This window comes from Piliocolobus tephrosceles, chromosome 10 (genome assembly GCF_002776525.5).
Source record: "Piliocolobus tephrosceles isolate RC106 chromosome 10, ASM277652v3, whole genome shotgun sequence".
NCBI lineage: Eukaryota > Metazoa > Chordata > Mammalia > Primates > Cercopithecidae > Piliocolobus > Piliocolobus tephrosceles.
This window is the reverse complement of record NC_045443.1, coordinates 91,687,018-91,703,284: the sequence shown is the minus strand read 5'-3', so window position 1 is coordinate 91,703,284 and position 16,267 is coordinate 91,687,018. Positions and strand designations below refer to the sequence as shown.

Here is a 16,267-nt window from a genome sequence, read left to right as displayed (position 1 = left end):
TATGTTAAGCAATACTTTGAGTCCACAGAATAAGACTCTAAACTCAAAACATTCAGGTTTTTCTTCTTTTTTGATAATAGAAACATTGAGCTAATTTTATATCTTGTAAAGTAAATTTCTTCTGTAGAGAATTTTGCTTCATAGTTTCAAATTTGCTAGCCCAAACAAAAGACCTAAAACTCTTTTCGCCATATCCTCCCCTAGTTAAAAGCAAAAAAGTCCCAAAAGACAAACCGAAAAAACCCCTAGACCCTAGGTTTGCATTTTCTAGTTCTTAATATTTTTCTGCTGAACCAACTTCATGTAAATGGACAGGAGAAACAGGTTGATTCTTAATCATAAATACGGAAGTGCCACCCTGGCTCTCTGTGTGTTTTTGTTTGTTTCTTTGTTTTGAGACGGAGTCTCGCTGTGTCGCCCAGGCTGGAGTGCAGTGGCACGATCTCAACTCACTGCAAGCTCCGTCTCCCGGGTTCACACCATTCTCCTGCCTCAGCCTCCCGAGAAGCTGGGACTACAGGCACCCGCTACCACGCCTGGCTAATTTTTTTGTATTTTTTAGTAGAGATGGGGTTTCACCATGTTAGCCAGGATGGTCTCGATCTCGGGTTCAAGCAATTCTCTGCCTTAGCCTCCCGAGTAGCTGGGATTACAGGTGTGCACCACCATCCCCGGCTAATTTTGTATTTTTAGTAGAGACGGGGTTTCACAAAGTTGGCCAGGCTGGTCCCTAACTCCTGACCTCAAGTGATCCACCCGCCTCGGCCTCCCAAAGTGCTGGGATTACAGGCGTGAGCCACCAGGCCCGGACCCGTGGCTCCCTGTGTTTTAAGGCTGTTTCCTCCTTTCATTCAAATTTCCCTTTTCTTCAGCTTAGATCCTCTGCCTACCCTTATTTCTTCTCCTATTTTGTGCAAAGCAGAGTCAATATAATAAAAAGCAAGGCTTTCAAAGCCAAAACCAACAGGCAGAGCAAAGAACCCTGGCCTCCTTTGAGAACCTACAATCTCCTCTGGATTTTGTCTGTTGCTTTTTTTGTAGGTGCTGAACACCCAAATCCTCCCCCCGCCCCGCCCCGGCAGCCCCCAACCTCCAGGCCTAGAGGATTTGGCTTCTGATCAATCCATAAAGAGCCTGATTAATACCAGGACTTATCTACAGCCTGGAATGCATTTCAAGTAGCATTGTCTTCTTATGATGTGTTTCCCTGTTCTATCTTTTCTTAATTATTATAAATTCAATTTTGACTTAGGTCTTCTTGAAAGGGTTCTGACAAATTTATGCATGTTTTTCCCTGGGTTCTCTCCTTTAAACAAGTTCTGACTTCAATTTTTATGGCTTTCCCAGTTGTTTTTCAAGATTATACATAACACTGAGTTAAATCAGTTTGGCTCCTTTGCAACCATCTCTCTTCTCCTAAAATAAGGTAGCATTGTTCCTGGGATTTTTTTTTTTTTTTTTTTGGAAACATTCAACTTGCAACAGTGTTCCTTTACATTCATTACTCTATCTTGTTCTTGATTACCAAATTTAGAAGATAAGAACATTTCTTTTTTCAGGCCACAGATTACTCTATTCAGCACTCAAGGGCAATCATTAACTGTAAAAGCCCACACAGCATTCATGTTGATAGTCAAAAATCTCCGTTATTTTATTGCTTTTAAATTCTTAATGGGGATCTCAGATAGCTCGGAAATGGGACTCGTGATGCAACCTTTGCAGAGGCCCCACACAGTCATCCTGATTCGGGGAATCGAATTCCCCTCCCCAGGCGGTGTTCTGCCATAGAAATGGATGAGGTGGCAAATGGCAGATCTCAGTGCCTCGGTACTCTTGGAGGATAAGTTAAGGGAAACAAACTTCACCACCACAAAAAGCTGAAGTCTTATTTACAGCCTTCTTGATTTATAACACTAAGGCTGGGACCAAAAAATATGGCAGGTGTTTTATGGAGGCATTCCAACCTCCAGACCCCACATTACATATCATGGTGTCCTCTTCTAGAATTATAGAGAAACTGGAAATTGCTTACTGCATGTCTCTGAGTTTCTGAACTCTAGGCTCCTGGCCAATTGTTTTGGAGAAGCTTCTGGTAAGGTGATACAAACTCTCCTTTGGCCTGGAGAGGTATCAGCCATTGCTTAGAAGTCTAGATTGAAATGTGATCGTTGGTATTGATGTGTTTAAGAGGTTGGGCCTCTATGTGGTCATCAGACCGCAAAAAAGGGCAAGATGGCGGAGCTGGGGTATCAGGACGTGGCGGTGATGATACGCAGGATGAGTGTGCCTCGCCAAAGACTTGGGAGGGTAAATGGAGAAGGCTGAGTGAGTGGGTGAGAAAATGGAGGTGTGAGAACATAGGTAAGACCAGCAACCCAAAGGGTTAAGTAGACAACTCCTCAGAGCCCTAGAACGAATGAATTAATCAGTTCGTGCATCTGTGTCTACTACATGAGGATGATACAAACTGATCAGCTAAAGAAAAACTACTGAAGAGAACCATAAGAACACTACATGGCTAAAAATGCCTGTTTTCAACTCCAGTTCCATCCATGTCTACTTTCCTCCCTTTTGACCGCTAGTATTTTTCCTTTCCAATTGAGAAGTAATAGTGAATAATCTAGTCGCTGCAATGTAAGTCATGCAGATAAACACAACAAATTGGCTAGCTCACAATTTATTGATTTTTAAATAAACTAGCTCACTTCCCAGCTACACGTTCAGTTCTACATCGGGAGTAAAAGAAAGCAAAAATCATCACTCTGAGCTCTGTCCCTCCTAGCTTTTTGTTACTGGGCAAAGAATAATCACCAGTGACCCATCACTGTTTTATACCCTAATCAATGCAATTAATAATTACCCTCCTCCCTGCTCTGCTCAAATTTAAGCCATTATTTTGTACCAAGCACATTATCTATAGCTGCCTTGGAAGCAAACACTTGTTTTGACAACAGCAACAAGCACCTTCATTATTATTCAAGACTCAACCTTCGGAATATGATCAATGCTCTTTTACCTCAGGGAAGAAAGTTCTCAGAGCAAAATGTTTGTAGTCAAGGAAGGGAACAGTTCCAAAACTATCAACCACATCCAATTTATCCATCTGCAGCTCAGCAAAGCCTGCAAAACAGAATCCCAAGAGCAATATTTTAACTCAACAAACAATGGATAAGATCTTCTGCTGTTTTGTCTAACACAGGGTATGACCTTGGTTTTCATTAAAGAAGAAACAATAGATAATGACTTGGTTGGCTGCAGAGAAGAGCTGAAATAAAACACAAAGCCAGGTCCAGGCCCTGCTGTTCCGTTGTCTTCTATTATACAAACAGTTCTCATTACTGTGGCCATCTCCATGTAAGGGTAAAAAAATAAAAATATAAATAAAAAAGGCTTGTTTTTCTACAAATACAATTTTGGAGCCTACCGTCACGTATCTCTTTTCGGAGCTCGCTTTCCAGCAACTCTAGCTGTTGACTCTGTTTGCGACTCAGCTCCTTCGATTTGTGCCTGGTCACCCCCACGGCCGCTAAGAGACAGAGATGCTGCATCAGAGGGACATGTTCACTCAAAAACCAAAAATGAAAACAAATAGCAACCTTTACAGTTCTTAAAAACAAATGACAAAAAAACCAGATAGGGACAGAGAACAAGAGCTAGAATGAAACTAGAAAATAGCATTAAAGAGCTGGATCTTATAAAAAAGAAAATTTCCCAGTGAGGGGTCACTCTGAAGAGGAAGATGCTGAAATGCAACCGAAAAAACCCAAAACCTTACTCACTTTACAAGTGAAAGCTAAATCAAATAACCTTCACTTGTAACCAAAGATCCCAGTTGGCTGAAATGTAATGGAACAAGCCAAGTTTCCCCACAGCTGCAGCCACTTGCATTGTTCCATTCTTTTTGAATGTCTGTAAGCATCCCTGGAGAAATAAAGTTGTGCTGCAAATGCAGAAAGGAACCGCAGATCCACAGTTGGCTAGAGGGGCCAAACCTGCATAGAGCTAATGGGGTGACATGATGAGCGAACCACAAGGAACTCCCATACCTCCTTATTGCTTCTAACTGTGCTGCAGAGGCCATAAACCAACCCAGTTCGGTTCTTGGGTTCCTGTCCTTGCTCTGTCATTTACTAGCTGTGTGACCTGGGTTAAGTTCCTCAGCATCTCTGTGCCTGGCTGCCTTCTCTGTAAGAGTGCCTATCTCACTGTGATGCTGGGAGGATTATAAGAAGTAACTCACAAAAAGCATTAAGAATGTATTATTTCAAAAGTATAGGTATTCAACAATCAACCATCATTATTCTAGGAAGCTTCCCCTCACTTATACAAATTACAGCCAGGTGCGGTGGCTCACGTCTGTAATTTCCAGCACTTTGGGAGGCTGAGGTGGGAGCATGGCTTGAGGCCAGGGGTTTGAGATCAGCCTGGGCAACAGAGAAAGATATTTTTCTGTCTCTACAAAAAAAAAAAAAAAAAAAATAGAACATTAGATGGGTGTGATGGTGCATGCCTGGAGTCCCAGCTACTTGGGAGGCTGAGGTGGGAGGATCACTTGAGCCCAGGAGGTCAAGGCTGCAGTGAGCCGTGATTGTGTCACTGCACTCAGCCTGGGCAAAAAAGAGAGACCCTTTCTCCAAAAAAAAAAAAAAAAGAAAAAAGGAAATTACATAATAGATGGGCTCTGCTACCAATAATGCTGGAGGAAACAAATACGGCTCTTCACTGGAGTACTTCATAAAGTCAACAGTCTTAATAACAAGCGTTGTGCATGTCTAAGAAAGGGTGGAGTATGTAGTGATTCCCAAACTTACTTGACCATGGAACCTCCTTTTCTAGGACAGTCACTTGGGACCATTGTTCCTCAGACCTCAGTTTGAGCAACACTGACTCATGCACACAAAGGCTCATGTTTTCTAGCTCCAGAGACTTGCACAGGTATCAGCAACATAACAAGTGCTCGATGAACATCAGGTGAATAGATGCAGGGATGAATGAGTGAATATATGAGTGTATGGAAGGAGACACTGGCCACTGCCTGGACTAGCCATCAGATTTCAGAAAGGCAATACCTATGTTCAATCAAGAAATACAAAGTGTTTTTTTTTTTTGAGATGGAGTCTCACTCTGTGGCCAGGCTGGAGTGCAGTGGCGCTATCTCGGCTCACTGCAATCTCCAGCTCCCAGGTTCAAACGATTTTCCTGCCTCAGCCTCCTGAGTAGCTGGGATTACAGGCAGGTGCCACCATACCCAGCTAATTTTTGTAGTTTTAGTAGAGATGGGGTTTCACCATGTTGGTCAGGATGGTCTTGATCTCCTGACCTCGTGATCTGCCTGCCTTGGCCTCCCAAAATGCTGGGATTACAGGTGTGAGCCACCGGCCAAAGTGCTATTTGTTGGTGGATAAGAGTTCCTTTTTCAAAGAAGGATGAGAGAAAATAGACTTCAAATGACAAGCAGCTCAGAACCAGAGTCACAAACGAAATGGCTGCAGATATCAGCTAAATAGATGTGTTAAATGGCCTAGGTGGAGACAATATGGAGTGGTGGCAACTGTGGTCAAAACCGAGGGAGCACGTTCCCTCTCTCAAGGGCATAGCTGCTACTCAGCTCTAATAAATGGATGCTACGGAAATTTGGGATCCAATAATCCAAATCTTTCACATTTTCAAGAGATGTTTCCAAATGTGAATCACTAATTTTTAAATGTTATAAGCTACTTAATAGTTTTAGAAAATGCTACATGGGCGAAACAAAATATATTGGTGGGCCAGATGTAGCCAATGAGCAACCACCATGGGCTCATGGTGTGTGGATGAGCCTGGGACCACTTTAAGAGATGATATAGATCATTTAAAAAAAAAAAAGTGTTTACTTTTTAGACACAGGGCCTCATTCTGTTGTCCAGGCTGGCATGCAGTGGCATGACCATAGCTCACTGTAACCTCAAATTCCTGGGTTTATGCAGTCCTCCCTCCTCGGCCTCCCAAAGTGTTGGAACTACAGGCATGTGCCACTGTGCCCAGGCATGACCACACTTCTAAAGTGTGGTTCTGCCCAGAAAATCAAGACTGGGATGAGACTGGGGTGGTAGGTGGTGGGGGGTGGTCAGGATGAAATAACCAAGTCCTGGGAGCCCAAAATCCCAAAGAAGTTCTTAGAGAATTACATAAATGAACATTTGTCACCCCAATTCGAAGGAATGGAGAAGCAAAGTAGATTATATCCCTCAAATCCCAAGATATCATCTATGTAATCCAGCGTTCTACTAATGAAGCAACCTTAAAAAAAAATTTTGTTTTTTGTTTGTTCGTTTGTTTTTGAGATAGAATCTTGCTCTGTCCCCCAGGCTGGAGTGCAGTGGTATAATCTCGGCTCACTGCAACCTCTGCCTCCCGTGTTCAAGCAATTCTGCAGCCTCCGTCTCCCAAGTAGCTGGGATTACAGGCTCCCGCCATCACACCGGCTAATTTTTGTATTTTTAGTAGAGATGAGGTTTCACCATGTTGGCCAAGCTGGTCTTGAACTCCTGACCTCAAGGCAATCCATCTGCCTCAGCCTCCCAAAGTGCTGGGATTATAGGCATCAGCCACCATACCTGGCCAAAAGGAAAGTTTAGAAAGCCCTCAGCATGTACCTGTTATTCGTTTCTCAAAGTTTTGATTTGGGCTTTCACCCATTTATACTTAATTGAAGCAAACAGCCCCTGAAAGCTGAAAGTCTGCCTGCCTGGCGAGAGGCCCCAAGGAATAATTTCGCTGACAAAATTAAACAGGGCACTTACCAAAAATGACAATCACTAGCAAGACAGGGAGCACAATCAGAAAATACCACGTGGAAGGAACTGACTCCTGCTCCACGTAGAGCTCCAGGTTTCCCAGCTTGACCTGATGGGACAAAGAATGTCATTAGACCCAACTGAGTTGGGGACTGTATTTATTGACATAATTTCCCCCCTAAAATGGCTTCACAATACAAAAAGAAGCAGTGAGCTGGGTAGGATATCTGAGTTCAACTCTCATTTCTGTGGCAGATTGGCTATGTGTCCTTGGGCAAATCCAGAATATTCCCTGTGCCTCAGTTTCCTGAAATGTCAGTTGACGTGCGCTGGACTACACCCTCAGGGTCTTAATTTTGGCCCTCTTTGCTCTGGAGGTTTTAAGTTGCAGGAGTGGGGGCAATAAAGAGGCAGTAACCTGTAGGCAAGAAGCCCCTGCCCCTTATTCTAAGGGAGAAACTCAATTTTTATCTTTTTTACAGGCAGGCTTATTTTGTTTTTGTTTTAGAGACAGGGTCTTGCTCTGTTGCCGAGGCTGGAGTGCAGTGGCGTGATCATAGCCCACTGTAGCCTCGAACTCACCACGGGCTCAAGTGATCCTCCCACCTCAGCTTCCCAAGTAGCTGGGGCTATGGTGCACACCACCACACCTGGCTAATTGTTACATTTTTTGTAGAGACAGGGTCTCACTTTATTGCCCAGTCTGGTCTCGAGCTCCCAAACTCAAGCGATCCTCCACCTCAGCCTCTCAAAGTGCTGGGATTACAGGTGTGAGCCACTGTACCTGGCATCCTATTTTGAATAAAACATTCTGTGGCAAAAACCAGATGGTCAGTGCTGATCAGATCATCCCTGAGGGATTTTTCCAGTTTTAGCATTTTTTTTTTTTTTTTTGGTTATATTTTGTGAAACTTGTCAAGGGAAAAACTACAGGAAGCTTAATTATTTCACTGATGTACATACAAGTATTAAGGCGTGTTTCCATCTTTGGACCCACGCTGCCCTCCGTGGAGGCATTTGAGCACAGTAGCTGGAGGATGGATTTGGACCCAGATAGCTGAAGCTCTCCATCCCAGCTCTGCCACCTGTGTTCTCAGCCATAGAACCCTGAGTTAGGTACACACATCCAGTCTCCTTTTTCCTCATCTCTGAAATGGGATGTTGGGAGTGCCTCTTGGTAGGCTGTCATAACTAAATGCATGACGTCATCTGAATAAGTCAGCTCATGGCGCCCTCCTCAAAACTCTCCCATGCCTTCTCCAGCCCACAAGCCAAGCCCTCGCCATGGTCCACAAGGTCCTAATCATCTCCTATTCTCTCCATGAACTCTAACCTCGGCAGCCTCTGCTCTGCTCCCTCTACTCCAGTCACACTGGCCTCCTTGCTGCTCTTTAAACACACCAGGCAGCCTCCTGCCTCAGGACCTCTGCAACCTCTGCTCCCTCTGCCTAGAATGTTCTACCCCAGATAGCCCATGGCTTGTTCCCACTCCTCCTTATACAGATACCACCTTCACAAGCAGGCCTTTTCTACCCACCATTGCAAAACCTGCAAAATGGCCCCCCACCCCCCACACTGGTGCTTTTTTCTCCATAGCAACTGCCACCAAGTAACACAATTTTTATTTATATTCTTCATGCTGTGTCTCTTTAGGGAACCTCCACAAAGGCAGATGTTTTTGTCTGTTTTATTCTCTGTCTGTCCCCATCATGGCATAGGCTCTCAGGAGCTATGTCATGAATGATGAAGAATGCTAACACTTGCTCTTCTCAACTAACAGGAAAGGTGGAAACACTGGTGAGTTGAATTGTTGTTCCTTATTTTTTTCTTGAAACAGGGTCTTATTATGTTGCCCAGATTTCTAGGGGCTCAAGTGATCCTCCTGCTTTGGCTTTTCAAAGTGCTGGCATTATAGGCATGAATTATCTCTCTCAGCCCAGTTGTTATTCCTGATTTAAAACTTACTATTGGCTGGGCGCGGTGGCTCACATCTGTAATGTCAGCACTTTGGGAGGCCGAGGCAAGCAGATCACTTGAGGCCAGGAGTTTGGGACCAGCCTGCCCAACACAGTAAAACCCGGTCTCTACTAAAAATAGAAAAAATTAGCCAGGCGTGGTGGCACGCACCTGTAATCCCAGTCACTTGGGTGACTGAGACATGAGAATCCCTTAAAACCGGGAAGCAGAGGTTGCTGTAAGCCAAGATCGTGCCACTGCACTCCCGCCTGGGTGACAGAGTGAGACTCTGTCTAAAAAAATAAATAAAACTTATTATTACCCCCATTTACCATACAGATGGACAAAGAGAGCCTCAGGAAACTCAAGTGATTTACCTAAGGCCACAGAGCTATTAACTGGAGCCACTGGGACGTGAACACATTTTTGTTGTTGCCTTCCAGTCTGAAGTTCTTTTTCATTGTCTTTTATCCAATTATTTATGACAATAGATCAAAAAGAGTTTATATAGGCTGTACAGAGCCTCATATGGCATGAACACTATAAAGGGTGACTTCTGTTTCCCTTCTCAGTGGTCTCACATCTTTATTATGGGATATAAATATAGCAGTGACGGGTCCCCCAAACATATCTGGGAAAAGATTAATCACAGAAACTATGACTTCATGGTGAAGGAAGCAGGCCGTGACCCAGAGATAATCTGGTCTCCATCTGATTCTAATGCTACCCAGAGTGTGCTGAAGAGGCCCTTGTTTGTTTTGGGTTTCTGCTAAGACATGTCACCTCCGCATTTGAGAAAGGAGTGACAGCTCATTTGTCAATGGGTCTAGAGATTTTGCTTGCAGATGCTACTGTATAAATGTATGGCTAGAACAAAAGCTTTCAACACTCATTAGGATTATAGACAATGGTGTGTCCAACGCTTTGACATTCAAACAAGCACAGGGATGGATTCAGCCAGCTATTTTGGAGCTATTTTGCTTGGGCTCGCAGTACCAGCTTTGTTTATCTTCTATCTAAAGTGAGGATCTGAAGATCCATGAAAGATTCCATTCTGGCCTCTGGTTTAGCCAAGGAATTATCACAAAAATCAGGTAAAGACAGCAGGTGGGACTGCCAGGTCACTTACACGAACTTTCTTAGAAGAGTTGGCAATGGTGCTTGCAGTCTTGATGCCTTTAATTTTGCAGAGGATGGTGGTGAGATCTTGATTTCTAGTAATATTTTCAAAACTGCAATTTAATTGCCCATTTTCCCCATGGAAGAGAGTAATTTCAATGTCTTTTTTGGAAATGTTGAAGTTGTCGTTTTCTTTCTGTGAAGAACCAAATGAAGATGGAGAAGTCAGAGCACATGTAGAAACTCACAAGCATAAACACACCTTTCCAGTCAAGGGGGCGGGGCGACATCCCACCCAGAAAAAAAAGAAACATACTTGAATTTTCACTTCCAGTTCTGTGTCCACCTCAGATTCTACCCGATACCCTGTGAATCTGGGGTCCTCCCGATACTGCAGGGTTCCACAGTCCAAGTAGGTGTCTTGTACTCTCAGCTTCACAGTGACATTCGTACGCACTTTTGAACTCTTTAAACTGGGGGCTAAAAACCCGCAGTAAGTCGCCACACAATATTCAGAGACCTGGAGAAAAGAAAGGAACGTTTTAGTCACTTCGTTAATGAATGCCAGCTCTGATCTCTAAGAACTAAGTGACCTGAGCAACTTAACTTCTTGGTGCTTCTGTTTTCTCATGTGTAATATGGGCCAGCAATACTACCTCCCTCACAGGATTGACTTAACCCTACATTACATTAAATGAGGGCTACGTTAAATGAGATTATGCATGCTTAGAACAGGGCCCGGCACACAGTAAGCATTCAAAACATGCTAGTTAATATTATGATATCATAAGTGACAATGAAAGCAGCTGGAAGGTTGTGCCATGGGAAAAGAAACTAGGCTGAAAGCAGTAGGCTACGGAAAGGGGAAGATTCTGACCCAAGGGGCTTAGGTGTCCTTGGGGTCAGCCTGTCTGAGCCCTGGGGACCCACGAGAAAAGAAAAGTGTCCAACCCCCAGCAAGGGCCAGCTCCTGAAGCGCTTGTTGCCGCTGAATCACTCTTTGTTGGGGGAACCTCCTGCAGGGACTCTTAGCAGAAGTCACTAGCCACAACAAGGAAAAGCCTTTTCAGGCGTAACAGAAAACAGGAGAAAACAAAAGTAAAAGGAACAATGCGTCCCCCATGAAATGAAGAGCATGAAAACTGAAAACAAAGCAGAAAAGGTGGCCTGATTTACAGGATTAAAAAAAAAACAACAAAAAAAACATAAATAGGCTGGGCACGGTGGCTGACGCCTGTAATCCCAGCACTTTGGCGAACTGAGGGAGGAGGATTACTTGAGTCCAGGAGTTGGAGATCAGCCTGGGTAACATAGTGAGACCCTGTCTCTCTATATATAAAAAAATAAAATTTAAAAAGTTAGTAAATACATAACATAAACATATTGTCCTGTTTAGGTGTACAGGACAGGCAGAGGAGGCTGGTGGGTTAAGGGAGGATGGCAAACGTTCTACAGAAAAGCAATGATAACCCATAAAAAGAAATGTGTCAGGTGGTGAAAAGTATCTTCCCCCACCCCCACCACCCCCTGATACTAGAGCATAAAAAAGACAATAGGAAGGGGCCATTGGTAGGGAAATGGGATGTGAAGAGCTGAGATCTGGACAAGCACGACCTTCCTTTTTCCCTTCACATCTTTCCAAACTCTACAGCCCGGAATCTCCTGCTCACATTTCTGTCCACAGGATGAAAACCACTGTCTCCACTGCCTCAGCAACCTTAACTCCTAGCAGGCTGGCTTCTTACTGAAGATGCCTTCTAGAAGGATTGCCGGCGAGAGGATCACCCAACCTCATTATCCTCAAGACTCATGACCAACTCGCACCATGCGATGTGCTCTTTTTCACTGGTTTCTGAGCACCCTCTCGGCCACCTTCACGGCCCATCCTATTGTCTTTCATTCCTTAAAATGAAGCTTTGCCACCAGTCCTAGGTGCTCTTTTCTTCCTCCTCTGTGCTCTCACTCCCATGATGTCACCCCCACTCTCCCTTTAACAATACTGCTATAAAGACAAGCTGGTCATCTCTAGCTTCACCATACCCCAGCACTTGAGACCTGCTGTGCTAACCACAGCCCAAAGGGACCTGCTGCCAGCCCAGAGAGACTGCGGACGTCTCCGACACACCTGCACTGGCATGAGCATCCTCACTGGGCTCCCAGCCCTTCTTCAGTTCCTGCCTCTCCAAACTCAGCTGTGCACCATTGCCAAAATAATAACCAGCCTGCAGGAGGTTCCCCAACAAAGAGCGATTCAGCAGCAACAAGCGCTTCAGGAGCTGGCCCCTGCTGGGGGTTGGACACTCTCTTCTTTTCTCGTGGTTTCCCAGGACTCAAGACAGGACACCGAGGCCTTTTAGGTCAGAATTCTCCCCTTTCCCTAGTCTACTGCTTTCTGCATAGTCTCTTCCCATTGGTAACCTTCTCACTGCTTTCATCGTCACTAATTGTCTCGGCCCAGTGTGAGTCCAGTGCACCTAGACCTGTGTCACTTCCTGCTCAGAGATCTTCAGTGGCTCCCTGCTGCCTACAGAATTAAGGGCAAGTTTTCAGTCTGATGCCGCTTTTTGTGGCCCCAACTCAGCTTTACAGCTATCCTTCTTGCTCATTCCCGACCCACCCTCTAGGTTCCCACTAAGCAGGATTGAGTGACGTTCCCAGCAGGGGCCTGCGAGGACTCTGTCCTCTGTACCTGAACTCACCTCCCTGCTCTACCCACCCCACTCCATACTGCAGGCATACCTCATCCCATCCACGTTTAATCTCTCTTTCATGTGAAAATACCTGGTGTCTTCTTGGACTCACAGGGTTTCTGAACAGTTAGGGAACCAGAGGACCTAGAACCTGATGATACTCTGTGCTGTCAACTTTTTAAATTTTTATTTTATAGAGATGGGGTCTCACTATGTTATCTAGGCTGGTCTCAAACTCCTGGCCTCAAGCAGTCTTCCTGCCTTGGCCTCCCAAAGTGCTGGGATTATAACCGTGAGCCATCACACTCAGCCTCAACTTTCAATCCCAGTGTAGATTTGCTGCCTGCCTCCATGAAGGCAATATGACTATCTCACTTATCTTTTGTCCCTGCACCCAGCAAAATGTTTTGCCTGCAGTAGGTGCTCAAAAAATTCAGCTTGATTTGGGAACAGCAAGTGGGGGGGACAGCAAGTCCATGAAAAACTCAGGCAATGCCTCTGGTCGGAGGGTCAAACTCTATGAGTCATTCAACTGGAGGTGTTCACACCATGCAGATGTGGCCTGGAGTCAGATACAGTGTGAAGCTTGGAAATGGCTCTGAACCGTGTCAGCAGGCGAATGTGTGCACAACAAGGCTGTGAGGACGGCCTATCAGGAGGCCCCAGAATTCGGGTCTGAACCCACACTGTCCCAAGTAGGGAGCATGTCAGCCTTGGCAGGAAGTGGTCAGGCAGGGCCCCAGAGAGGCAGCCACCTCACATATCTCATCAAGGAGAAGGAAAAAGGGGAAGAAAGAATGGGGAAGGACGTTTAGAAGTGTGTGCGAGTACACTTGGAGGCCTGACTTGTATGTGAAATCCCTCACCTCCCCTCGTGGCATCAGAAGTTTCCATCTAGAGCAGCCGTGTCCAGCCTTTTGAATGTGAGGACTTTTTTGCTTATCTGTGGTGGTGGGTATCACGGAAATGATGCACAAACCATGTTTTAGCTCATCAGCTATCGTTAGTGTTGGTGAGGCCCAAGACAACTCTTCCAATGTGGCCAAAGGAAGCCAAAAGGTTGGACACCCCTGCTCTAGAAGATCTCCATCCAGAGGCACTGGTGGGAGAACTGGGCACGGGTGGAAGCCAGACCCCTCCTACCATTTCTGCTGTGGGGAGATGAAAGGTAAGAGAAGGTGATATCAGATGGTAGGGAACAAGTTGGGTCGAGGAGAAGGAGAAGCACATGATAAGATTTCTGGGACCTTTGCAAGTCATCTAATCTCTGTGAACCCCAACTCTCTCTGTGCAATGGGAACACCACCACCTACTCTTCACAGAAATGCAATTTTTTATATCACACCTTAACCTTTCACGAAGAATTTTCACACATATTCATAAGCATTTCCTCATTAAGGTGACTTGCCACAAAACACATAAAAAGAAAATGTCAGGTCTTATTGTACCAAGTTCATTTCTCTTTCCTCATTGCTGCAACTAGAAATACTCAGCTACAAGGATAAGGTCTTATTATTTCCACTCTAGCACAGATAGTATATGTGATAGCATAGGTAAAAGTTTATAACACTAAAGTCACAGAAATAAAATATACCCCCCAACAAAGCATAGTGTGATGAAAATAGAACCGTCCTTGAAAACAACTATTGTTACAAAGCAGCTGGAGACTTACATTTATGTTTCCTTTTAATTCATGTGAAATGATTAAGTTGTCAATTACATCAAAGTTTCTGCCCATCATGGTTATATTTTGACCACCACTGCAAGGAATAAAAGCAACAATAAGGGTTTCATAGCTAAAACACAGGCATTTTGCGTTTATGAACAAAGCTATCAATTTATTCATGTTTAATATTAAACCCAATTATGTTTGAGAACAAATTAATGAATTTTAATTTCAAATACAGGACAATTTTAGAAATCTTTTCAGGATACCAGTCACAAATTCAGGGGTTTCAAGATGCATAAATATAAAAATTCAGGTCAGATCCTATTTTAATTCTAGGAAAATGCCCAGATTCTTTGATGGAATTTGAATTTTGTTGTGTGTCATATAGCCACATATAATCAGATCAGGAGCTGTACCTTGAAAAGGTTTCACTAAACAGAATTTTGTTTGATTGCTGTTTATATAAAGATGCTTCAATCTAACAATTTTCAAAATCAAACTCCTAACCTCCCAATGATACGCTATTTAGAGAGACAGGAAACACTTTGGGCAAGGTAAAATTACAGATGACATTAAAAGTGTGTACATTCCTATTTGGTACGCCATATAAATAACAGCTGCATTCTCTCTCTCTAAAACCAAGTCAGATAACTTCACGTTTCTCAGGGCATATAAGCGAAGCGGTCACTGGGTGTGAAATAAACAGCTGTCCACAGCTCTGGCTGCCCTTGTACCCCTGTTCACGTTGGTCACCAGACACTCATTCTAGGGGACAAGAGCCTGGGTATGTCAGGTCCAACAGCCAGCTGAGCCCCTGATGACAAGACCAGGAGGTGGGCCTGAGCAACCCAATTTGTGTAGGGCAGAGAGAAGACACTGATCTCTGAATCCTCCAGCCACAATGGGGAAGGGCTGAGTTGGCCTCATGCCAGTCTGTAGCCATTACTAGAAAACCAAGCCAAGCGTGCTGTCCCGATGGCCAGCATTTAGGGCCACATTCTTGCTCAAGGCACAGTGACCCAGGAGCAGCCAAGACACACAGGCTCAGAATGTCACAGGTGACAGGACAGTAAGGAGCCTCTTACTTTATAGCAAAGCAGGATACTGCAGTGGCTCAGAGCCCAACCTCCTAGTCCTGGCTGTCTGGGAGGCTGGGGTGAGTTGTTTGAACCCTTTTCCTCCCCTAGTTCCCTCATTTGCAAAAGGGACAAGCCATAGCAGATCTCATAGATTTGTTGTGAGTATGAACCTAGTCAATAGATGAGCACACCAGGCACGTGGGGCATGCCACATCAATGTCTCCTTTTATATGGAGAATGGAATTGGTCCTAGAGTGGGGGATGTCATGCTAGAGCCTTGGTTTTGAAATTTCAGTTCCTCTTATCTTACTGTTATGGACTGAACTGTGACCCCATAAAATGGGTATGTTGAAGCCCTAACTCCCAGTCCCTGGGAATGGGACTGTATTTGGAGATGTGGGTGGTTAAACAGGTAATGAAGGTTAAACGAGGTCACTAGGGTGAGCTCTAATCCAACATGACTGATGTCCTTATAAAAAAAAGATTATCCCAGCTACTCGAGAGGCTGAGGGTGGAGAATCACTTGAACCCGGGAGACAGAGGTTACAGTGAGTCAAGATCCTGCCACTGCACTCCAGCCTGGGTGACAGAGTGAGACTCTGTCTCAAAAAAAAAAAAAAAGAAAAAAAGAAAAAAAAGCAGGGAGATCAGTACAGAGAGACAGAGGGAAGACCACGTGAAGACACAGGGAGAAGATGACCATCTACAAGCCAAGGTGTAAAGCCTCAGGAGAAACTAAGCTTACCAACACCATGATTTCAGCCTCCAGAACTGGGGAGAAAGAAATTTCTGTTGTTTAAGCCACAAAGGCTGTGGCACTCTTTGTCCACCCAGCAAACTAATATAGCCACTCTCTCTTGATCTTAAATAAGAACATTAAAAGTGATTTTTTTTCTTTCCCCCCCTTTTTCTTCCCTTCTTCTTCTTCTTCTTCTTCTTCTTCTTCTTCTTCTTCTTCTTCTTCTTCTTCTTCTTCTT

At 44.4% G+C, this 16,267-nt stretch overlaps 1 protein-coding gene across 2 annotated transcripts in view; it reads right to left on the bottom strand.

The window, feature by feature from the left end:
* The window catches only part of PLXNC1 (plexin C1), a 160,706-nt gene that overhangs the window by 48,624 nt on the left and 95,815 nt on the right, over positions 1–16,267 (bottom strand). For both annotated transcript variants that reach the window (XR_002734521.2, XM_023226012.2), the window contains exons 12-17: positions 14,214–14,301; positions 10,168–10,371; positions 9,862–10,047; positions 6,783–6,885; positions 3,425–3,526; positions 3,017–3,120 (exon numbers count right to left, since the gene is read on the bottom strand). Coding sequence is in view for 1 of the 2 variants with exons in the window: in XM_023226012.2 (XP_023081780.1) it covers positions 3,017–3,120; positions 3,425–3,526; positions 6,783–6,885; positions 9,862–10,047; positions 10,168–10,371; positions 14,214–14,301 (787 nt within the window). In the remaining variant the exon portion in view is untranslated. The remainder of the gene's footprint in view (positions 1–3,016; positions 3,121–3,424; positions 3,527–6,782; positions 6,886–9,861; positions 10,048–10,167; positions 10,372–14,213; positions 14,302–16,267) is intronic.